Genomic DNA, 25375 nt, shown 5'->3' with positions numbered 1-25375 from the left:
CATTCATGAAATACTCAGATAAACAGACTGAATAAATACAAAGACAACTCGGCCGGCACCGCGGCTCAATAGGCTAATCCTCCGCCTTGTGGCGCCGGCTCCCGGGGTTCTAGTCCCGGTCGGGGCGCCGGATTCTGTCCCGGTTGCCTCTCTTCCAGGCCAGCTCTCTGCTGTGGCCCGGGAAGGCAGTGGAGGATGGCCCAAGTGCTTGGGCCCTGCACCCCATGGGAGACCAGGAGAAGCACCTGGCTCCTGCCTTTGGATCAGTGCGCTGTGCCGGCTGCAGCGCGCCGGCCGCGGCGGCCATTGGAGGGTGAACCAACGGCAAAGGAAGACCTCTCTCTCTGTCTCTCTATCCACTCTGCCTGTCAAAAACAAACAAACAAAAGACAACTCTCTAAATACTAGCTTACCAATGCTAAACTAAGTTGAATGTGATTGGTATTAGAAAGAAGAAAAACAGAACTTACTCTTTAATGAAGTGTTTAATAAGCTACCATTTTCTTACATGTACACTAGTATCTTATAAAGACAAATATTCACTGCCAAAAGTTAAATACTGTACAATTTATGAAAAATATAATTTTAAGAACTTGCAAATGGATTAAATAAGTCCATTTTTAAAGAAATTTAACCAGAAAATGGAAAAATTCCTAATCTAAGTGAACTCTATTTTCTAGGACACATACTCTTGAAGAAGAGGGACATGTTTCTTTAATCTTTATAGCTCCAGGTTCCTAAGATAATGGTTGGCCCAAAGCAAAAATGCTTAAGCAACATTTATTGTTTTGAACTGAATTGGGGCTAATTTTCATTCCTACTTTTGGTGCAGGTTTCACCAAATATTAAGAATTGATTTGGAGTACCTGAGCTGCTCCTACTTACCGGCCTTTTGTACCTTAAATTGAGTAAGGTAAGATGATATGCAAATACTTTCCACATTAGTCTTCTGACAGGATCCTCAGAATCAGCCACTGTCTGAATTTTCTTTTATGTGGTCTGATTCTTGTTTCTTGGATAACAGTTAATATTAGTATGCAAAGTAATGCATTTTCAATGAAAGGTAAATATGTGCATATGAGTAAGAATGAAATAAAGCCTTGCTTCCATGTTTTAAATAAGATACATAGCATCTTAAATTATGATATAATTATCAATTTTTAGACACTGAACATAATACACTGTATTACAATACAATGTGGTAGGCTCCATTTTAGGAACAAAGATAAGTTTCTCTTAAAAAAAGATTTATTTTAATTCACATAAAATACATTTAGAATAAATCTAAATTTTTAGCATCAAAATAGTCAGAAACACATACAGAGAATCTTTAAGATGTATTGTCTCCATTCTGTCCAAAAAGTGTACGTAAGAAGTTCTTTTACAATTACTGATCATCACCTCGTTGCCTTAAATTTCTAGATTTTCCATTTTCAATTCTTCTCTTTTTGAAAACGGGGGCGACACCGTCTGCAACAACTCCAAGAGAAGTGACGGTTTTTTCTTTAAATACCACTTTTGATTCCCCACCATCACCTTCTGAAGTTGATATATACTCATTTTCAGTGCTTGGAAGTTCCAAATCTACCTCCTCACTGGAAGAGAAAGTTAAAATTAAACCATTATTTGACAGATTATGTTTTCATATAACCTATGAATCCACCAAAGCCCCAAGTTCACTTTTCTAATGATAATAATAGTGAGAAGTTAGAAGTTGGTCATTTTGGAGCACAAAACTATCCTGAAACGCTGATTTTACACAGTATTTAACATAATAAGGAATTACCAAAGTGGACATGTGTCATGAAAAGTGTCATGTACTCCTATTTCTGTGGCACAAAAGATGATGCATCATCTTTGAAAATGCTGTGCTTGACACTCATATATGATAAGCAGCACAAGGATAATGAAATAGATCCCTTTCTCACATTCTGTTAATATTCTAAGTATTTATCTGGAGAAAGAACAAAAACGGAGAACTTTAAGAAAAGTTAGAAGAAAATTACAAAAATAAAAGTAGAAATGAAGAAACAAACTTAAAAAATGAAAGTAAATTTAAAAAGTAATTTAAAAAAGACAAATTCAAGCACTGGTTCATGAGAAAAAAATCCATTAGAAAATATCATTAAAAAGAAAAAAGTGAGATTTCACCAAAACTTGTGGAAAGTGTAAATTTACAAAAGTTTAATTATGATACTAATAGTTATACTGAATGTCTAACTATGTGCCAGATACTGCAGTAGGTACTTAGAGCAGAAATATTCTCTTTTTAATTTTGGTTCTAATGTTTCATTCCCTTCCTTTCTTAAGGTTTACTTGAAAGGCAGAGTTACACACACACACACACACACACGCACAGAAAAAGAGAGAGAGAGAGAGAGAGAGAGAGAGATATTGATTGATTTTCCATCCACCGATTAACTCTCTGAATGACCGCAGCTATGCCAGGTTGAAGCCAGGAGTCTTGAACTCCACTGAGGTCTCCTAAGTGGGTAGCAGGGGCCCAAGCACTCCGGCCATCTTCTGCTCCTTTCCTAGATGTATTAGCAGGGAACTGTATTGGAAGTGGAGTAGCAGGTATTCAAACCAGTTCCCATATACGGGTGTCAGCATTGCAGGAGGAGGTTTAATCCACTTTGCTACAACCAGACCCTCATTCCCCTTCTAGCCCTAGAACTCCCACTGGTATTTTTTTCCTTTGGGTAATACTTTTCCTCTCTTTGTAGTCCCGAGTTTTTTAAAAATTTTATTTAATTGAAAGACAGAGTTACAGAGAGAGGTAGAGACAGACAGAGGTCTTACATCCACTGGTTCACTATCCAAATGGTTGCAACAGCCAGAGCTGAGCCAATCAGAAGCCAAGAATCAGGAGACTCCTCCAAGTCTCTCACATGAGTGCAAGGGTACAAGGACTTGGGCCATCCTCTGCTGCTTTTCCAGGTGCATCATATGATATGGCACCCGTATGAGATGCTGGTGCTGCAAGCTGGGGCTTTAACCTGCTGTGCCACAGAGCCAGTCCCTAAAGTCCTGAGTTTTTTTTTTTTTTTTTTTAAAGATTTATTTATTTATTTGAAAGTCAGAGTTACACAGAGAGAGGAGAGGCAGAGAGAGAGGGAGGGGGAAGGGGGAGGGGGAGGAGGAGAGGGAGGGGGAGGGAGGGAGAGGGAGAGAGGGAGAGAGGGGGAGAGGGGGAGGGAGGGGGAGAGAGGGAGGGGGAGAGGGGGAGGGGGGAGAGAGGGAGAGAGGGAGAGAGGGAGAGAGGGAGAGAGGGAGAGAGGGAGAGAGGGAGAGAGGGGGAGAGGGGGAGAGGGAGAGAGAGAGGGAGAGAGGGAGAGAGGGAGAGAGGGGGAGAGGGGGAGAGGGAGGGGGAGAGGGAGGGGGAGAGAGAGGGAGGGGGAGAGAGAGAGAGAGAGGGAGGTCTTCCATCTGCTGGTTCACTCCCCAATTGGCTGTAACAGGCGGAGCTGTGCCAATCCAAAGCCAGGAGCTTTTTCCGGGTCTCCCCTGCGGGTGCAGGGGCCTAAGGACTTTGCCAAATTAGGATATAATTAAAAGCTCATAATTAACACTGGGGAAGTCCAACAGGATGGACACTTTCAGATACTGCAGATAGAGTATATAAATTGTTATGCTCTTTCTACAAAATCACTGGGCTCTGTGCATCAAGATTTAAAAATGCTCATAACCTTTAGACAGGCATTTTATTTGCAGAAATAGTCAGAAATGTACAGAGAAACATATCCATATAATAAAGTTTGTTAAGAAAAAATGATGTAAATATCCAATAAAAAAGGGATGGCTGAGTATAATCAAGTACATCTGAATGATGAAATATAAATCAATGAAAATGTTTATAAATTTATCTTAATTTTCAAGAATTTACTAAGTAATGCTTATTTTTTTAGGGCTGGCATTGTGGTATAGCAGGTAAAGCTGCTATCTTCAGTGCCAGCATCCCATATGGGTGCCGGTTCGTGTCCAAGCTGCTCCACTTCTGATCCAGCTCTCTGCTATGGCCTGGGAAAGCAGTGGAAAATGGCCAAGTCCTTGGGCTCTTTGCACCCGTGCGGGAGACCAAGAAGAAGCTCCTGGCTCCTGGCTGGGGATGGGTGCAGCTCTGGCCATTGTGGCCAATTAGGGAGTGAACTAGTGGATAGAAGACCTCTCTCTCTCCCTCTCTTTGCCTCTGCCTCTCTGTAACTTTTTTTTTTTTTTTTTTTTTTTTTTTTTTTTTTGACAGGCAGAGTGGACAGTGAGAGAGAGAGAGACAGAGAGAAAGGTCCTCCTTTGCCATTGGTTCACCCTCCAATGGCTGCCGCAGCCGGCGCGCTGCGGCTGGCGTGTAACTCTGTCTTATAAATAAATAAATAAATCTAAAAAAAAAGTAATGCTTATTTTTAAGTGAGGAGGCTCTAGTAAGAAATTAGGCTAATCTACTTATGAAGTTAGACATAATATTACATATTAAACTGGCTGATTAGGTTAAAGTGAACAGGAATGACTTTACAGTACATTCATTAAAAGATAACAAATTACTGTTGATAAGTTTAAGAAACTTCATCTTTGAAGTGCAGGAGATGTTGGCATAGAACAATCATCTTCCTATCTTAAGTCATTTAAGAAATCACTTAGATGTCAGTGCTGCGACACAGCAAGTTAAGTCACTACCTAAAATGCTGGTATCCCATATGAGTGCCAGTTTGACCTGTGTCTGCTCTGCTTCTGATCCAGCGGGTTGCTAATGTGCCTGGGAAGACAGCAGAAGATGGCCCAAGTGTCTGGGCCCCTCTTATACATGTGGGAGGCTGGCTTTGGCTTGGTCCAGCCCCAGTTGTTGTGGCCATTTGGGGATTCAACTAATGGATGGAAGGTCTCTCTCCTTTTCTCTGTCTCTCCCACTAATTCAGTCTTTCAAATGAAAATAAATCTTTAAAAAAAAAAAATCACTTCAGGGCTGATGTAGGGGGCAGTTTATTTTTGTAACCTCAATATACAATCAATATGGTTGTAATAATATCTGACATTCTGTGGTTATATATTTCCTAGTATTTCATTAAGAAATATACCAAGCTAGTCTCACGGAACCGTAGGTTAAGCCCTCCACTGTGATACCAGCAGCCTACAATGGTAAGCCTGTTCAAGTCCTGGCTGCCCCACTTCCAATCCAGCATTCTGCTGGTGCACCTGGGCAGGCCGTAGGAGATGGCCCAAGTGCTTGGGTTCCTGCTACCCATGTAGGAAACCCAAATGGAGTTCCTGGCTTCCAGCTGCAGCCTGGACCAGTCGGGGCCATTGTGGCTATTTGGAGAGTAAACCAGAGGCTGGAAGGGGCTCCCAACCCCAGTCTCAACCTCTGCCACTCTGCCTTTCAAATAAATAACATAAATCTAAAAAAAAAAAAAAAAAAACCCACAAAACACTAAAAAAAAAAAAAACCTGGGAGGGGGTACAGTGTTGTGGCATAGCACCTATAAAGCTGCTGCCTAAGATGTGGGCATCCCATATGGGTGCCAGTTCGAGTCTTGGCTGCTCCACTTCTGATCCAGCTCCATGCTAATGTGCTTGAGAAAGCAGTGAAAGATGGCCCATCTGCTTGGGCCCCAGCACCCACATGAGAGACCTGGGAAGAAGCTCCTGGCTTCAGCCTGGCCCAGCCTCAACCCCAGCCCCTGTAGCCATCTGGGAAGTGAACAGCAGATGGAAGACCTCTCTCTGTCTCTCCTTCTCTCTCTCTAACTCTACCATTCTCTTACATTTAGAACTATTTAATTAGGAAAAATAAAAAACACTCCTGAAATGAAAGAAATGAGAAAAATAGTATGGAAGTTTTTCAAATAATTAAAAATAGAATTATATAATTCAGCAACCCTACTATTGGTATATTTGAAGGAAATGAAATCAATATGTCATAGAGACCTCTACACTCCCAGATCTGTTGCTAGTTAAGACATGAAAATGTGGGGGGCTGGCGCTGTGGTGCAGCAGGTTAAAGCACTGGCCCGACGTGCCGGCTCCTCTTCCCATCCAGCTCTCTGCTATGGCCTGGGAAAGCAGTAGAGGATGGCCCAAGTCCTTGGGCCCCTGCACCCACGTGGGAGAACTGGAGGAAGCTCCTGGCTCCTGGATTCGGTTCGGTGCAGCTCCAGCCTTTGTGGCCATATGGGGGGTGGGTCAGCAGATGGAAGACCTCTCTCTCTCTCTCTCTACCTCTCTCTGTAACTCTTTCAAATAAATAAATCTTTAAAAAAATAGATATGGGCCGGCGCCGCGGCTCACTAGGCTAATCCTCCGCCTAGCGGCGCCGGCACACCGGGTTCTACTCCCGGTCGGGGCGCCGGATTCTGTCCCGGTTGCCCCTCTTCCAGGCCAGCCCTCTGCTGTGGCCAGGGAAGGCAGTGGAGGATGGCCCAGGTGCTTGGGCCCTGCACCCCATGGGAGACCAGGAAAAGCACCTGGCTCCTGGCTCCTGGCTCCTGCCATCGGATCAGCGCGGTGCGCCGGCCGCAGCGCGCCGGCCGCGGCGGCCATTGGAGGGTGAACCAACGGCAAAGGAAGACCTTTCTCTCTGTCTCTCTCTCTCACTGTCCACTCTGCCTGTCAAAAAAAAAAAAAAAAAAAAAAGATATGAAAATGTGGCATAAATACTGGGGTTGGGAGCCCCTTCCAGCCTCTGGTTTACTCTCCAAATAGCCACAATGGCCCCGACTGGTCCAGGCTGCAGCTGGAAGCCAGGAACTCCATCTGGGTTTCCTACATGGGTAGCAGGAACCCAAGCACTTGGGCCATCTCCTACGGCCTGCCCAGGTGCACCAGCAGAATGCTGGATTGGAAGTGGGGCAGCCAGGACTTGAACAGGCTTACCATTGTAGGCTGCTGGTATCACAGTGGAGGGCTTAACCTACGGTTCCGTGAATGATAAAATCCTGTCATTTGTGACAACAAGGAGGACCTTTAGAATTAAGAGAAATAAGCCAGGCATAGAAAGACAAGTACCACACAATCTCACTCACAAGTAGAATCTAAAAAAGTTGATCATTAACAGTTGAAACTAGTTGAAAACAGTTGAAAAAAGGTTACCAGAGGCTGGGAAGAGTAGAGAAAAGGGGAGATGGGTAGAGGTTTGTCAGCTGGTACAACATTATAGTTAGGAAATTAAGTTATGATGTTCTATCATATATTAACATAACCCAGTTAATAATGCATTATGTATTTTAAAATAGCTAGAAGAGAGGTTTTTGAATGTTTTCCCTAGAAATGAAAAATATTTAAAGCAATGGGTATGCTAAATAGCCAGATTTGATCACTACACAGTATTTGAGGGTACTTCAAAAGATTCATGGGAAAATAGAACTAAAAGGTAAGTTTGGGTGCAAAAGTCTTCCTTCTGTTGGTTCACTCCCCAAATGGCTGCTACTACCTGCACTGCACCGATCCGAAGCCAGGAGCCGGGCGCTTCCTCTTGGTCTCCCATGTGGGTCTGGGGACCCAAGGACTTGGGCCATCCTCCGCTGCCCTCCCGGGCCACAGCAGAGAGCTGGACTGGAAGAGGAGCAACCGGGACTAGAACCTGGGGTGCCAGTGTTACAGGCGGAGGATTAGCCAAGTGAGCCATGGGGCCGGCCCCATACCTAGTTTTTAAATAATTTGCATTTTATGAGCTTTTTGAAGACCCCATGTTTGTATGAATTCAAACACTGCACCAGGAGCCAATGCAATGGCGCAGCAGATTAAGTCCCCACCTGGAGTGCCAGCATCCCCAACAGGATGCCAGTTTGAGTCCTGGATGCTCCATTTCCTGATCCATTCACTCTCTGGTAATGGTCTGGGAAAGCAATACAAGATGGCCCAAGTGCTTGGACCCCTGCATCCATGTGGGAGACTCGGAAGCAGCTCCTGGCTTCAGATTGGTCCCAATCTGGCTGTTGTGGCCATTTGGTGAGTATACCAGCGGAGGGAAGCTCTCTTTCTGTCTCTCCCTCTCTGCCTGTAACTCTGCCCCTCAAATAAATAAACAGATCATTTTTTTAAAAAAAAGATTTATTCTATTTATTTGAAAGGCAGAGTTACAGAGAGAGAGGTCTTCCATCTGCTGGTTCACTCCCCAGATGCCCACAACGGCCAGAGCTGCGCCAATCCGAAGCCAGGAGGCAGCAGCTTCCTCCAGGTCTCCCACATGAGTGCAGGGGCCCAAGGACTTGGGCCATCTTCTACTGCTTTCCCAGGCCATAGCAGAGAGCTGGATCAGAAGAGGAGCAGCCAGGACTAGAACCGGCGCCCATATGGGGAGCCGGCACTTCAGGCCAGGGTGTTAACCCACTGCGGCACAGTGCTGGCCCCATAAACAGATCTTTAAAAAAAACTGCACCTCATAAATATGTACATTATACATCAATCAAAAATAATAGTAAAAAGTAAAGAAATGAGCTATACTTTTAATGAACACAACATCTTTGAAATTTATAGAAATGCTGGGATGTCAAATACTTGTTGTAATAATGATGGGATTAAAATTTAGGTACTTACTTAGACTTGACTTCTTGTTTAATTTCTTGCCATTCTCCATAAGGATTTGGTTTTTTATGTACTTTGGGTTTTTCTTCATTTGGAACTGATGAATTTTGTTTTGGTATGTTTTTTTCTTTCTGTGTTTCTGGTTTAGTTCCTTCATTCTTTTTATTTTTTTCCTGAGGTGTAAAAGTCTTTTTATTTTTTTCCTGAGATATAAAAGATGTAAAGCAAAATTAGCAGGAAAAAAAACCCCAAAATTTCTTTAGGTTTTTAAAAAGTCTTCTTATAGATTTATAAATAATAATATATGAACTCAATAATTTAATTTGCACCTAACACAATAAACTGACAGAAGAACTTTAATGCTTGACTAGTTTATTGTTGTGTAAAATGTTTAATGCACCATTATGTAACTGATCTCATGAATGTCATGAGTTCTACAATTAAGGACTTATCAATAGGCTGTTTTTATTCTTCCCTTTCTTCTGCTTTCTTACCTTAGAGATCCAATAGTGACCACCCTTTTTACTATATCCTCTCTGAATTAATACCATGTTAGAGCAACTCATTCTTAGAAAATAATTTTGATTTAATTCTGAATGAGGAAACTGAAGGTAAAAAGTATGACTCTTTTAATTTCCTCCCTCATACCAACTCATTTATAATCACATCTTTTTATAGAAAAAAAAAAACATTTATCTTCTTATGTGAGTTTGTTTCTTGTTCAAAACCAACCTGTTTCTTTTTTGTTGGTATTTCCTATCTCCTCTGAAGTTCTTCTCAATGACTACCAGCAAAATCTCTCATGATTAAGTCAGTATCAAACCACCATCCTATCATCCCTTTCATCTCAGTTCTACCACTGAGAACTGTACAGAAACTTCTAGTAGGGCATCAAGGAATTTTGAAGTGCCAAATCCAATGGACTTAATTTGTTTTTTCCTTTTCTATACCTAATTAATCCATGATGCTCTCCATTCATTTGGCTTCTGGGACATTAGATTCTTCTCTCTGCATACTTTTCTTTTAAAACAGATTTATTTATTTATTTGAAAGGCAGAGTGACAGAGGGAGAGGGAGAGATCCTCCTTTGTCTGGTTCACTCCTCAAATGGCCACAACTGCTAGGGATGGGCCAGGCCAAAGTCAGGAGCCCAAACCCCATCTAGATATCCCATAAATAATGAAACAACATTCAAGAAATAATTTTTAAAGTACCCACTATGTGCTAGGTACTATGTGCAGGGGCCCAAGTACTTGGGCAATCTTCCACTGGTTTTCCAGGTGCATTAGCAGGGAGCTGGATCAGAAGCAGAGAAGCTGGGACTCAGGCTCTCTGAGCACTTCAATATGGGACGCAGATGTTGCGAGCTGCAGCTTAACCCACTGTGCCCCAACATCAGTCCCTCTCTGCATAGTCTTCTAACCATTCTTCCTCATTCTGCCTTGTGAGTGCTTCTTTGTCTGACTGCTACTTAGGTGTTTAATGTTTCTCAGGGCTTTTCAAAGTCATTTTCCAAAGTTATATCACCTTTTCAAAATTTAAACTTTTATCAGTATACTGATGATACTTAAATTACTATTTCTAGCCTAGACATGCAGATTGGCCTGTTCAGACAGCTCTTTGAATGTTACAAAGGCCTCTCAAACTGAGGTCCAATATAAACTCAGCATCTTGTGCCCAAATGGATATAAGTAAGTGGTACATCTGTTTTGCAATTGCCAAAATACAATAGTCCCCCTTTATCCTAGGGAGGTAACATTCCAAGACTCCCAACAGATGCTTGAAACTGCAGATAGTACTGAACCCAAATGTTTACTCACAGATACATACTTATAGAAAAGTTTAATTTATAAATTAGGCACAATTAGAGATTAACAACTAATATTAAAATAGAACAATTATAATGATATGCTGTAAAAAGAGTTTCTATCACATTATCCATAAAGTGACACACAATTTAAAACAAATTATATACTTCTGGAATTTTCTATTTAATATTTTAGGACTGTGGTTGACTGCAGGTAACTGAAGTTGCAGAGTGAAACTGCAGATATAAGGAAATTATTGTGTATGTCTTGGCTGTATTTCTGTCTCATACCAGATGTCTGAAGAGGTTTGCAGATCTTTTTATAAATAAACTTTTGTGAAGAATAAATAAGTCAAGAGCTTACCTTAAACTTTATTTTTAGCTTTGGTCTTTCTGTAGAGATGACTTCTTTTGCTTCCTGTTCCCCTTCAGAACCACTATGCGAATCTAATGATTTTGATTCTTCTAGGGCACCAAGTGACTTTTCATTGACTTTATCAGAAAGCACATTACCAGTGTGTGGAATGAAATCATCAGGTTTCTCCCATTTAGATTCTGCTCAATACATTTTAATAGTCATGTTGTTTAGTCACCAAATCTATTCAAAAACCATTCCAATATAACACTTCCCATCTCTTAAAACTGGCAATACTGCATCTGCTTCACACTACCATCTAATCAAGAAGACACAATAAAATTTCCAATCCTCTTGCTTCTTAAATCTTTCAGAAACTTATTTCCCACAACCTAGATTTATCATATGCATAAATTACAACTCCAGTAGAAAGAGATCTAAGAACTTGGTGATACTTACATCAGCTTGACACCAATTTCAGGAAATATAACGAGAGTGAACATACTTGATAGTTCTTGAAATTTACTTACAAAAAAGATTTACTGGAATTTTCACAAAATAAAATTAGATTGTGAAAATCTGAATGAGTACAATTCGTCGTTTTTATAGTTGAAAAAAAAAACCACATCCAACTGATTGAATTGTACTGCCATCTAGTGGTTCATTATACTTTTAGTAAAATAACCGCATATCTAATTATCTTTCAGTTATTCTCTATTTTTAGTTTAATAAAAGGGAGATAGGCTATATAATTTACTGTCCAGCTAGAACAGTTTTAACAGTGAAAGCTGTTACTACTAATTACACTGGCCCAGTTATAAACTGAAATTATTCAGGGAAAATCAGTATGTATAGCCCTTTATTAATATATAGGATATGTTCTAACATAAATGAAAAACATTACCTTTCCATGTCTATATTTCCCGCAAATAATAAAACTTTCCCATAAATAATGAAACAGCATTCAAGAAATAATTTTTAAAGCACCCACTATGTGCTAGGTACTGTTCTGGGAGCTTTATAAAGACACCTGACCCTCATGACCCCAGAGAGAATACACATGATCTATTTTCTGGCTGAACAGCTATTAGGCTGTTACTAGTTCACAATCATGCACCAGAAAAGGGAGAAGTTGTGTATTGAGCTTAGATTTTCCTAACTACAAAGCTGTATTATATAACACTATGTTATTTATCTCTATAAATATTTAAAATTTTAATTTTACTAGGATAGAAACACTATAATTGGGCAGACTAGGCATCAACCTGGAGGTTAAAAGAGCCTTTTCCTCCTAAGAGATTTAATGCAGGCAGGAACTAGATGCAGCAGATAAAATGCTACTTGGGATACCTGCATCCCATGCCATGGTGCCTAGATTTGAGTTCCAGTTCTGCTTTGGATTCCAGCTTCCTGCTCATGTGTACACTGGGAGGCAGCAGGTAATGGCCCAGATATACTTGGACCCCTGCCACCCTTATGGGAGACAGAACTGAGTTCTGAGCCCTTGGCTTCAACCTGGCACAGCACCAGCAACTGCTGGCATCTGGGAAGTGATCAGTGGATAAAAAAATCTCTCTCTTTCCCTCTGCCTTTCAAATAGAATGAAAAACATTAAAAAAAAAAAGCCTCTCCCAAAGTTACATTATTATATAGCCATTCTGGTAAATTTGCCTATAGTAGAAACCAGTTTTATGAAATTACATAAAATATTAACTTGTACACTTTAGGTAATCATTAATTACACACACTTTATAAAGATTTTTCTAAGTGAAATATTAAATTAGTAAAATTGAAATTTGATAATTTCAGCCACTGCTAACAGCTACAGGCTCTTTTTTTTTTTTTTTTTAAGAGTTATTTATTTGAAAGGCAAAGTTACAGAGAGGCCTCCATCTGAATCCAGGTGCTTCTTGCAAGTCTCCCACGGGGGTACAGGGGCCCAAGTTCTTGGGCCATCTTCTACTCCTTTCCCAGACCACAGCAGAGAGCTGGATCGGAAGTAGAACGGCCAGGACTTGAAACAGCTTTACCTGCTATGCCCTGCAGGCTTTTTTTCAAAAAGGAAAAGTCAAGTTGAACTAGGTGACTGTAAGATACCTTCCAAGGAAATAATCACTAAAATAATCATGATAAAAACCAGTAAAATGTTAAAGTCAAAATGATTAAAGTTAAATGACTTTTTAATTTGTGAAAACAACACCAACTATAAATAACATTAATGTGTAGCATAATTTATTATAGAAATCGTTTTGCTTTTCCACTGTATTAATGTATGTAAACTATGAAAACTAATACATGTTTGCTACAGAACTGTTAATCATATCTGAAATTTCCATGTTCAGATGATTCATTAGTAAGCTAATCAGTTTCAGCTAAAATTTTAGATAGTTAAGATAATCAAAGGTAACACTTACCTCCTGTTTCTGTATTATAATAATAGTTATAACCATCTTCACTTAAACCTTCTACCCAAATGGTCTTCCCTCCTGTCTAATGAGAAGAAAAAAAACCAGCATAAACTGAAGATAACAAGTATAACTGAGTAACTAAGCAGAGTCAGCTACCCTTCCCTTTCCACTTGACACCTGGGAATTAGGGGTGATGATATGGCTAGGAAGCTTGGTTTCTTCTAATCATGCACCAAGTTTCAAGGAGAGAATTTCTCACCTCTGAAAGCCAGGAAAAATTCTTTCCACATGAACAAGGACATGCGAATGGGAGTTTTTGGATAGATATCACCTTTCCACCTCCACCCTGCCTTCTAATGAAAGGATTACAGAAAGAAAGGGACAAAGTTGGCAGGGAAGACGATTATTTGGAAGTAACTTTGTTTAAAAAACTCTAAAACCATCCCAGAAGCCAATTAATTTAAACAAAACAAAACACTACAAATATGCTTCAGTTACCTTTTTTATGCTTCCTTGAAATCCTTCAGGTTTCTCCCACTGAGATGCTTAAAGCAAAATATATTGCATTTGTAAAATCTTTTTGATTAAAAAAAATTTTTCAAAGACATTCATTGTGTACAAAATACTATATCGTTTAAAACACAACTGAAAAATAACAAAGAAACAATATACATCTCAATAGTACTCTGCAGAGAATACATGTGAGTGCCCTAAGTATCAGATATCACTAGAACTTCCAAAGGAATTATTAGAGGTAAGTAAGACTGGCTGCCCTTAAAAGACTTCCCAGACTTTAGGCTGGTGAGTTCTGAAGGAAGGAGATGGCTTTTAGACATTCCTGTCCAAGAGACAGTGAGATATGGAACAGATAATGACTCAGAAAAGAAACAAGATGAAGTATGGAGGAATTAAAAACAAGTATTGCTGGGGCTGGCGCTGTGGTGCAGTGGGTTAATTGCCCTGGCCTGAAGCGCCGGCATCCCATATGGGCGCCAGCGCTAGTGCCGGCTGCTCCTCTTCCAATCATAGCTCTCTGCTATGGCCTGGGATAGCAGAAGATGGTCCAAGTCCTTGGGCCCCTGCACCCACATGGGAGACCCGGAAGAAGCTCCTGGCTTCGGATCGGCACAGTCGTTGCCAACTGGGGAGTGAACCAGCGGATGGAAGACCTCTCTATCTCTACTTCTCTCTAACTCTGTCTTTCACGTAAATAAAATAAATCTTTAAAAAAAATATTACTGAGACAAAGATGGTGAAGAAAGAAAACAATAAGCCCCATATGGGAGAAAATAAATTAATAGTTTCTAAATAAATTTGAGGAAGATTTTTTTTTTTTTTTACAGGCAGAGTGGACAGTGAGAGAGAGAGACAGAGAGAAAGGTCTTCCTTTTGCCGTTGGTTCACCCTCCAATGGCCGCCGCGGCCGGCGCACCGCGCTGATCCGATGGCAGGAGCCAGGAGCCAGGTGCTTTTCCTGGTCTCCCATGGGGTGCAGGGCCCAAGCACCTGGGCCATCCTCCACTGCACTCCCTGGCCACAGCAGAGGGCTGGCCTGGAAGAGGGGCAACCGGGACAGAATCCGGCGCCCCGACCGGGACTAGAACCCGGTGTGCCGGCGCCACTAGGCGGAGGATTAGCCTAGTGAGCCACGGCGCCGGCCGAGGAAGATTTCTAATCCCTAGGATATAACCACTGATCTTCACTGCCAGCTACAATATGCACTTCAGTTAATGGCTGAGTGGAAACTCTGATACTACTTTTTTTTCTTTTTTTAAAATTTATTTATTTATTTGAAAAATAGAGCTACACAGAGACAAGGAGAGGCAGAGAAAAGTCTTCCATCCACTAGTTTACTCCCTAGTTGGCAACAGCTGGAGCTGTGCCGATCCAAAGCCAGAAGCCAGGAGCTTCCTCTGGGTCTCCTAGGCGGGTGCTGGGACCCAAGCACTTGGGCCATCTTCTTCTGCTTTCCCAGGCCATAGAAGATGGCCGGAACGGAAGTGAAGCAGCCAGGACTTGAATCGGTGCCCATATGGGATGCCAATACCGCAGGCAGCGGCTTTACCTGCTACACCACAGCACCGGCCAGAACTCTGATACTATTTCTAAAGATCTTAATTACAATAATTACAATGTTGTCAGTCCAAAGTTTTCTTCATGATTAACTCTGACTCTCCTACCTTCCCAATTATTCTTAACTTTTTGCTAGCTTTTCATTTTCTTTCATTTTTATTTTTTAAAAAATATTTACTGGGGCCATCATCGTGGCATAAAAGATGCCTGCAGTGCCAGCCAGCATCCCATATGGGTGCTGGTTCCAGTCCTGGCTGCTCCACTGCTGATCCAGCTCCCTGCTAATGGCCTAGGAAAGCAGTAGAGGACAGCCCAAGTGTTTGGGCATCTGCCACCTAGGTGGGAGACCTGTGGATATAATAATTTCAAGGATTCTCTACCATTTGTGAAGTACATTTGAAAAACCTCTAATGTTTTATTTTCATATAGTTCATATAGTATATGACAATAAGCTATAACTTATTTGTAATGAATTATTAAGACTTTGACTAAGCATAATAATGAATCACTATGAGAAGGCTATCTTTTTATAGGACACATAATTTTTATGACAAAAATGAAAGTTATCGTCTTTAATTGTTTAAATGTTGTAACATTTAAAAAAAAATCTTAACACAAAATAAACTTCAATTCTGTTAGTAGAATTATTCCCTACTATTTATAAGCCTCAATGACTTACCCCCTGTGATAAGATCATAATAATAATGGTAACCCTCAGATGTTACACCTTCTACCCATCTTCCCTTTGAAGGATCTTTTTTCTTCTTCTTTTTTTCTTTCTGTTGATTTGATGCAGGGGCGGGTGGGGCAGTGCTCGTTACCGGGGATACACTTGGCTCTGAAATTTCTAGAGAAGAAAAGAGACAAGGGTGAAGCAGCAAAGGTAACTTTATTATTACTATTATTTCTGCTGGCATAAAATATTAATAATGTTGGGAGCGGGCACCGTGGCATAGCAGGTAAAGCCGTTGCCTGGAGCACTAGCAACCCATATGGGCACCGGTTTGAGTCCCAGCTGCTCCAGTTCTGATCCAGTTCTCTGCTATGGCATGGGAAAGTAGTAGAAGATGGCCCAAGTGCTTGGGCTCCTGCACCCCCGCGAGAGACCCGAAAGAAGCTCCTGGCTCCTGGCTTCTGATTGGCCCAGCTCTGACTATTACAGCCATTTGGGGAGTGAACCAGCAGCTGGAAGACTTCTCTCTCTCTCTCTTTCTCTCTGCCTCTGCCTCTAACTCTGCCTTTCAAATAAAGAAATCTTTAAAAAAATTAATAACGTTATTCTCATCAAAAGCCTGACAAATTCTTTGGGGAAGCTGACACATTATTATTATTTGCAAAAATAAGCATGGAAGAATAAACAGAAAAATTTAAAAAAGGTGATAAGGGGAACTTAGTTCTACCAAGGATTAAAAGTTAATATAAAATTACGGTTAAAACACTGAGCTGGGTAGAACTGATGCAGGAATAACAAACACATGCCTAAGTCCAGATACACAGCCTACTGCAGAATCCCCGTGTTTTTTTCTTTTTTTAATTTTTGTTTTTTAAGATTTATTTATTTGAAAGGCAGAGTTACAGAGAGCCAGAGGCAGAGAGAGGGAGGAGTCTTCCATCTGCTGGTTCACTCACCAAATGGCTGCAATGGCCAGAGCTGCGCTGATGCGAGGCTGAGAGCCTAGAGCTTCTTCCGTTTCTGCCACAAGGTGCAGGGGCCCAAGGACTTGGGCCATCTGCCACTGCTTTCCCAGCTCACAGCAGAGAGCCAGGACTTGAACTGGTGCCCATCTGGGATGCTGGTACTGCATGCAGTGGTTTTATACGCGTACTACACCACAGCACCTGCCCCCTGAGTGTTTTTTTATTAGAGGGAAAAAGATCCTTGAACAAAAGAGATTAGAGTAACTGGTTAATTATTCAGAAAAAAGGTAATTAAATATCATTCCCTGCTTCTTCCCCATTTCTTTTCTTTGGTTTTTTTTTTTTTTTTTTTTTTTTTTTTTTTTTTTTTAATTTTGACAGGCAGAGTTAGACAGTAAGAGGGAGAGACAGAGAAAAAGGAAAGGTCTTCCTTCTGTTGGTTCACCCCCCCAAAATGGCCACTACGGCCGGGCGCTGCACCGATCTGAAGCCAGGAGCCAGGTGCCTCTTCCTGGTCTCCCATGCAAGTGCAGGGCCCAAGCACTTGGGCCATCCTTCACTGCCCTCCTGGGCCACAGCAGAGAGCTGGACCAGAAGAGGAGCAACCAGGACTAGAACCCGGCACCCAGATGGGATGCCGGTGCTGCAGGCGGAGGATTAGCCACGTGAGCTATGGCATCGGCCCCTTCCCCATTTCTTTACACAAATATAAATACAAGATCAAAAATAGCTATAAAAAGGACAAAGTGAAACAATGTTTAATTTAAGTACCTAAGAATTTAAATCTTCTGTATAGAAAAAAAAATACCAGCTCCTGCAGTATTCTTTTTAGTAGTAGAAAAGCTCTAAGCAATTCACTTTAATGAGGAAGAGGTTAAATTAAGTTATGCTTTATAGACAAAATAATGATGGTTCCCCATTACTAGACACTTGTTATGGGTGGTCACTGTAATAAGCAAATTATTCCAGCATGTTACCTAATTTTAGCAAAAATCTGAGGTTATTGGTGCCAGCTTTGTGGCATAGCAGGTTATGCCGCCGCCTTAATGCCAGCATCCCTTATGGGTACTGTTTGTGTCCAGGCTGCTCCATTTCCAATCCAGCTCCTTGCTAATGTGCCTGGGAAAGCAGATTGATGGCCCAAGTGCCTGAGCCTCTGTACCCATGTGGGAGGCCTAGAAGAAGCTCCTGGCTACTGGCTTTGGCCTGCTGAGATCACCCGGGGAGTGAACTTGCAGTTGGAGGTATCGCTTTCTCTCTAACTCTGCCTTTCAAATAAATAAATAAATATATTAAAAAAAAAACTAAGATCATAAAACCAGTGAGAGGCAATTCTATTTGACCTCAGAGTCTGTGTTCCTAACCACTCTGAAGCCACTAAAAATAATGTATATTCTTAATTATTTAAAAGAAAAGATTTAGCTGACGTATCACTGAGGGGGGAAAAAAAAAAACTATCCCTGGATAGACAATAGCACAAAAAAAAAAAAAAAAAAAAATCATGAATTCTAGGGGCCGGCACTATGACATAGTGGATAAAGCTGCCACCTGCAGTGCCGGCATCCATATGGATGCCAGTTTGAGCACCCCCGCCTTCTCTCTGACTCTACCTCTGCCTCTAACTTTGCCTTTCAAATACATAAATAAATCTTTAAAAAAAAGTTCTAAAGATTTCTGAAAAAACTTAATGGTATTGAGGTTTTTTTTTGTTTTTTGTTTTTTAAGATTTATTTATTTGAGAGGCAGAGTTACAACAGAGGGAGAGACAGAGAGAGAAGTCTTCTATCCACTGGTTTACTCCCCAAATGGTTACAATGTCCAGAGCTGGGCTGATCTGAAGTCAGGAGCCACAAGCTTTTTCTGAGTCTTCCACAAGCGTGCAGGTGCCCAAACACTTGGCTCATTTCCTGGGCCATTTAGCAGAGAGCTAGATTGGAAAATGAGCAGCCAGGACAGGAACCGGTGCACATATGAGATGCTGGCGCTATAGGGGGATGGTTACCCTTACTACACCACTGGCCCAGTTATTGAGTTTTTAAAAGGTCTATTCTTTGTACTGCATTGCTTCACTTTTAAAGAAATACATATTCTGGGGGCTAGGGGCTGGCTCTGTGGCACAGCAGGTTAAAGTCCTGGTCTGAAGCACCAGCATACCATATGGGTGCCGGTTCTAGTCCTGGCTGCTCCTCTTCCAATCCAGCTTTCTGCTACGGCCCAAGTCCTTGGCCTCTGCAGCCATGTGGGAGACCTGGAAGAAGCTCTTGGCTTCAGATTGGTGCAGCTCCAGCCACTGCGCCCATCTGGGGAGTGAACCAGTGGATGGAAGACCTCTCTCTGTCTCGACCTCTCTCTGTAACTCTGTCTTTCAAATAAAAAAAAAAAAATATATATATATATATATTATATACACATTCTGTTCTGGAGAACAATGCTATGAAAAATATTCAACATTAAAATTCATTTATATATAAAATGCTAATATTTATTTGCTCAAAGGGTAATAAAATGGAATTTCTTAATCCATATAATTGATGAGATGAATTTTGAACCATTCTTTAATTCTCCAGAGTATTTGTATTTTTTTCTTCTCAAAATGAACAATATGGCTTCAACTTCATGGAACCAAACATCTTTCTTTCCCCCTTTTGACTACCACTGTCTAAAATACTATTTTAAAAGTCTGGCTATAACTATGCTTTTTTCGTAAAGGCAATGTCAATTATCCTGCTATTCTGTTCTAAAACTTTAACTGAAAGCTTCTAGGGCATTTAGCTTAGTGGTTAAGATGCCTACATCCAAAATCGGAATGTCTGGATTCCTTATCTGCCTTTGCTCCAGACTCCAGCCTCCTGCTAATTCACACCTTGGGAGGTGGGTAGTGGTGATGACTCAAGTGACTGGGTCCCTGCTACCCCTGTGGGGATACCTGGATTGAGTTCCCAGCTCCCAGCTTTGGCCCCAGTCAGATGCCACTGCAGGCATTCAGGCAGTGAACCAATGGATGGCAGCTTGCTCTATCTGTACAGCTCTCTTCCTCTTTCATTAAGATAATAATAATACCACTCCATCTTTACTTTTGCAAATGCTATGCAACATCACCAACTGAGATCTGCTAACTGCCCGGATTAAGGAGAATGGATGTGACATGGAAGAAATGTTCACAGAAGCTTCCTATTTTAAAGTCCAAATTCGGGCCGGCGCCGCGGCTTACTGGGCTAATCCTCCGCCTTGCAGCGCCGGCACTCCGGGTTCTAGTCCCGGTCGGGGCACCGGATTCTGTCCCAGTTGCCCCTCTTCCAGGCCAGCTCTCTGCTGTGGCCCGGGAGTGCAGTGGAGGATGGCCCAAGTGCTTGGGCCCTGCACCCCACGGGAGACCAGGAGAAGCACCTGGCTTCTGCCTTTGGATCAGCGTGGTGCGCTAGCCCCAGCGTGCCAGCCATGGCGGCCATTGGCGAGTGAACCAACGGCAAAGGAAGACCTTTCTCTCTGTCTCTCTCTCTATCCACTCTGCCTGTCAAAAAAAAAAAAAGTCCAAATTCAATTACAAGATACATTCAAGTTAAATAATGCCTTTTATCTAGAACTTTTTTATCTTCAGATCTTCAAAATATCTGCCTTCCAGATATAAAATCAGTTTACTTGTCCACAAAAGTTCACTTCACTATATATTCAACCATGTAAATAAACATGATTCATGATTTTGACGACAGGTAAAAAGTGAACTATAATCATAATGCAATATTTACTTCCTCACAAATAGTGTCTTTTAGCCACATAACTGGAATACCTAAAAAACTTAAGGTATCTTTGAAATTAACCACTCAGGTAGGACAGAGCTAGGAGGACTAGATAACCAAAAAGGTAATATGGTGGCTGCGAATGAGGATAGTAACACAAAAGTGTGTGAGCAAAATCCGATACTCTAAATAGGGCTATAACGCATAATCAAAGCGCTGAGAGTATACTCTGAGTGTAAAACTTTATGGAAACAATAAAAGGTCACTTAGCATGATCTCTGATGTTACTTTTAAAACATACAGTTGGCTTCTTTACCTGACTCCAAGCCAAGTCTTTTCAAATCCTCCTGGTATGCTTTCAGAGCAGCTGCCTCCATCGCAGCAAACTCTTTTGATGCCTTTTCTTCTTCTTTTGCCTTATCCAGGCTTTTCTGTTTAATCTATGTAAGATACACACAAAATTGAAAGTGAGATAAAGGACTGATTTTCCATAGAAAAATTGGCAAAGAAAAATCTAAATTACCTCACTGATCCTCTTTGCCACATTTTCCTTATGATTCTTCCCTCTTTCATGAAATTCAACACTCTTGGAAATAAAAAAAGAGAAAATGAACAAATAAAGTTCATAGTAATACAGTAAATATAGGAATAAAATATAAGAACGCAGAAATGAAAATTCTTGGCAGAAGAGATAAAAAGTGATTAATATTAATGCAAACTGATCCTTTTTCTCAAATGATGCTAGAGAACTGAACCACATTATTTGTTATCATGTCCTTTGACTATGTTTCCTTTGGTTCTTAAAATAAACTATGATGGCCACACCAATGGAGAAAAATACAAGGTACCCTTGATGACTAATGTAGTGGATATGATTGTAATGAAGACTCAAAGAAGACATGAGGCCAAAAGTGGAGTGGAAAAAAAATCTTAACACCTCTACTGAAACCAGTAAGTCCCTAGAATTTCAGTTCATCATATTAAGTTAGAAACAGAGAAAACAATGGTCTTAGAGCCTTCTTCCTCAGAACTGGAAAAAAGTAAGCATTTAAAAATTCCTCACAAATTCTAAACAAACACGTGTACACAAGGTGGTAATGGTGTGAAATGTACAACTTCTGTAGAGGACAATTTGGTGATATCTATTACAAATTTACAAAAGTACAAAATTACACATACACTGACCCTCTGACCCAACATTTCTGAGAAATTATTCCATAGATAAACCTGCATGTGTAGTAGAAAATGATGTTATATACAGGTAATTCATTGCAGTACTGTTTGAGCTAACAATCCAAGTGTCCTACAGAGGACTAGATAAACAAACTATGGTACATTCCCATATGCTGCTGTAATAGGAGCAAAGAAGCTCCCTCTAAGATGGAAAGAGTTTCATGAAACATAATTCAACTTTTAAAAATCAAGATGTAGAACAGCATGTATAGTTTGTTACCTTTAACATGTGCTGGACTAAAGAACCTATGCATGCAAACAGAAAAAAAATGGAAGGCTTGAAAGAAAATGAAAAGAATGCTAACCTAGGGAGAGTAATGGTAACTGGATGGATGGACAAGGATAGATAAGTGAACAATATTGTCTATTTAGACAACCAGAAGTGTTTCCTAAATTACAAGTGTCTAGTTGCATGCAGTAAGAAATTTCTGGTAAGCACTGCAAAATAAGTTCTGTCAATCAAAACTTATATGATGCATTAACTGGGCTGTTCTAAAATAGTGCTATGAATTCCTCTTTAAAGTATAACTTTCCAAAGCAAATCATCATCTTCTATCTTTCATATACTGGGTTTCCCAAAGTTGATTATACCACACAAAGAATGCTAAAGGAGCATTCAAAATTAAACTTTCCTTCTAATTAAAGGTTTAACCAACAAGTATTAGCAATTCAAGGGGATAAAGACAGACTACAGTGGAAGGGATTATTTGCTCTAGGTAATCATAAAATTCATTTTACTGCCTGGATACCTCAAAGGAAGACACTGTGAGCAATGTGTGTGATTTTAAAAATTTACGACATGTATTTACAAGGATGGTCTAAGTTAAACAAGATAGTTAAGAACTTCAGCAACATTCAAAAACGCCAAAACAAATCTCATAAACAATAATAAATAAAAATCTATTATGAAATACAGCATTGCTAAAGATGTGACTACTATTCTTTCATATTTCTAACTCTGCAGATAAGAATATGAATATGTATTTCACAGATATCCTAGTGTTTATGTAGTATGTGTAAAATACTATGACAAGCATGAGATGGAAAAAAAATCAATGATGTGCTTTTGCTTTGTCTTAAATGTTGGATCTAGATCCATATTTAGACGGTAACAGTAATAATGTATTTAACAGAAACGTTATTTTTAATTTCACAACAGTTGAGATTTCAAATTTAAGTTGTGCATCAAACATTTTTAGAGTGGGAAACATACAAGAAAAACATTATGTTGTTTTTATGTTTTAAAGGTTTCCCACTTTTATTTTTCTTCGTATATGACAATATTACAAACATCATCATAATGTGTTTCATAAAGATGGATAAGATTATCTGCTTCAAACAGAAATAATTTGGCTTTACAATCAAGTTTAGATTAATGAAAAGAATGCTCATAACTTTCACACGGGATGATAAGACAACAAAAATCTTTTGATATCTTTAGGAATCAAGAACAATGAATAGGAAAGTGCTTTGTAAACTCTAAACTTTGATCAAAAGCAACATTTCACATATATACAATATTACTCAAATCTCTTGAGGGTGAAATTATCATACAGGCCTATTGTCTGCTATCCAGCACTTGCAGTAATCACAGAACTTCTTTGGTTGTGACTTCCAGTAGTCTGCCCTGCAAAAGGAAAAACAAGTCGTAGCTGATTTGAAACTTAAAAAGGTCAAATTCTGCAAGCTTTATGTCTCTTTAGAGTATCCTATATAAGCCCTGCAACTCAATCATGTGATACAATTTTCCGTTTTATTATTTATCTAGATGAAGTAGTCAACTGAAATTCTGTTCACAGTACACTAGAAAATGCATGCACTGGATTTAAAACTCCTTCAATAATAAAACAGCTTTAAAACTTAAATTCCAGGTTTGTTACTATCACCGGTATGAGTAAACAGGAACATCTTGGAGGAAAAAATATTTATCCTAAAACTACTAGTCGAACAGCACTCTCTATTTTGTGCGGTTGTGTGGGTGCAGTCTGTTGAAATCTTTGCTTAGTATATACTAAGTTGATCTTCTGTATATAAAGATAATTGAAAATGAAACTGGATGAAGAGTGGGATGGGAGAGGGAGTGGGAGATGGGAGGACTGCCGGTGGGAGGGAGGCTGGGGGGGGGGAAGCCACAACAATGCAAAAGTTGCACTTTGTAAATTCACATTTATTAAATAAAAAAAATTATCCTTTCTGTTCCTTTCTTTTTTTGGGGGGGGGGTCGCTGTAAGGGAGGCCTGCAGAAACTCTCTATATAGAGTCTGCCTCAAATCCAGTTGTTTCCATCTTAAGGACTAAGCATGAAACTACCCTGGAGAAGGCTGGTTCCTCCGACACTGCCAGTTAATACATTTTGTTCTCGCGCCTCAGGGCCAGAGAGCTGGAAAAGCCAAGGTCCCTAAGGAGGCAGACAAGAAGTCCTGACGCTAGGAAGGCCGGCCGCTTCCAGAGGGCGGCGGAGGCAAAGCTTCACGACATGCTAGGGTTCAAGTGCCCCCCAAGGGCGGCCGCGACCCCCGCCGCCGCAGCCGGACGCCCCAAGGCGTCGCACCCCCAGCGGCCTCGCGGCCCACAGTCCGGGCCGCACGCCCCCTGGGCAGCACGGCTACCCCGCCCCGAGCAGCAGCCCCGCAGGTCTGGGGCCGGTCCCGAGCGAGTTAAGAGCGCGCTGTCACGCCCCCGGCCGAAGGGCGGGAGAGGGCGGCGGCGGCGGGGCGGGGGAGCCCCGCGGGAGACAGGGCCTCCCAGAGAAACAACGCCCCGTTGTTCAGGGCCTGAGAGCCAACTCACATGACTGCGCCCGCCGCTCCGCGCGTCGCCCCAGCTCCGACTCACACTCGCGCTCTTCCAGGCGGGGGCGAGTCGGGCCCCGGCCCGCCGCGAGGCCCACCCGAGCTTCCCTCCCGGCTAGGACACCTCCCTTCTCTCCCGGGACCGGCGTTCCACGGTTCCCAACTACGGGTGCCCGCACGACTCAATCCGCGATCGAAGTCGCCTGCTCTTCCCCTCCCCCTACAGGGGCGGTACTCCCGGCTCCGGAGAGGTGGGGTCTGTATAAAGGGGCTGAGGTCACCCAGAAGGGGCGAAAGCGCGACGGGACCTGAGCCGAAGGACAGGCCTCTCAAGCCTCAGGTCCCCGAGCCACCCCGCTTTCTTTCGCTCCTCCTCTGAGACCCAGACTCTCCACCCTCCTTCTAGGCTCGCTGGCTCGTGGCCAAGGAGCTCGCGCCTCGCCTCCGCCCCGCACGCAAACAGCTGTTCCCAGAGACGTCGCCGCCCTCAACTTGGCCAACTAGCCCGCACGCACTTTGACCAGCGGAGCAACCCGGACTTGCGGGCTAGGGGCTGTTGGCAGAGTTAGGAAAGAAAGGTGAAACCGCTGGTAGTGGGACCGCGAGTGGCTTGGGCTTCGTTCGCCTTAGAACTTTCCCGTGGCGGCAGAAAGCCCCGCCCCTCCCCCGCGACGCCCGCGCGCTCCGGGCGGCTCGTTCCTGCGCGTGGGCAGCGGCTGCCGCGGCGCGAGTGGCGCAGAGGCGGCGGCGGCGGCGGCGGCGGCGGCAGCGACGGCGGCCGTGAGCGTAGAGGCAGCGGCGGCGCTTACGCTTGTCAG

The 25375-nt window shown here is 41.9% G+C and overlaps 2 protein-coding genes across 5 annotated transcripts in view; one reads left to right on the top strand and one right to left on the bottom strand.

Annotated features, from left to right (window-relative positions):
- Positions 1 to 466: 466 nt before the first annotated feature.
- Positions 467 to 25205, bottom strand: WBP4 (WW domain binding protein 4). Its single transcript, XM_008260030.5, has 10 exons — positions 24556 to 25205; positions 23320 to 23392; positions 21056 to 21118; positions 20849 to 20972; positions 15837 to 16004; positions 13583 to 13629; positions 13091 to 13166; positions 10686 to 10876; positions 8527 to 8717; positions 467 to 1595 (listed from the first exon to the last, which is right to left on the bottom strand). Coding segments are annotated over exons 1-10 (1143 nt in total). The 5' UTR covers positions 24558 to 25205; the 3' UTR covers positions 467 to 1387.
- Positions 25199 to 25375, top strand: part of ELF1 (E74 like ETS transcription factor 1) — a 116910-nt gene continuing 116733 nt past the window's right edge. For 2 of the 4 annotated variants that reach the window (XM_070048741.2, XM_017343508.4), the window contains exon 1: positions 25199 to 25375. The gene's annotated coding sequence lies outside the window, so the exon portion shown is untranslated. The other 2 variants (XM_089304100.1, XM_017343507.4) reach the window with 1 other exon arrangement.

Source organism: Oryctolagus cuniculus, chromosome 9 (assembly GCF_051225735.1).
Source record: "Oryctolagus cuniculus isolate XC-2025 breed Fujian yellow rabbit chromosome 9, ASM5122573v1, whole genome shotgun sequence".
Classification (NCBI taxonomy): Eukaryota; Metazoa; Chordata; class Mammalia; order Lagomorpha; family Leporidae; genus Oryctolagus; species Oryctolagus cuniculus.
The sequence above is the reverse complement of the archived record's forward strand: the minus strand, read 5'-3'. Positions and strand labels throughout refer to the sequence as shown.

Coding starts and splice junctions, on each gene's coding strand:
- WBP4 (XM_008260030.5), bottom strand. Junction 21,119..23,319: donor GGATAGCAGACAATAGGCCT/GTATGATAATTT, acceptor TTTATTTCCAAG/AGTGTTGAATTTCATGAAAG. Junction 13,630..15,836: donor TTATGATCTTATCACAGGGG/GTAAGTCATTGA, acceptor TTTTGCTTTAAG/CATCTCAGTGGGAGAAACCT.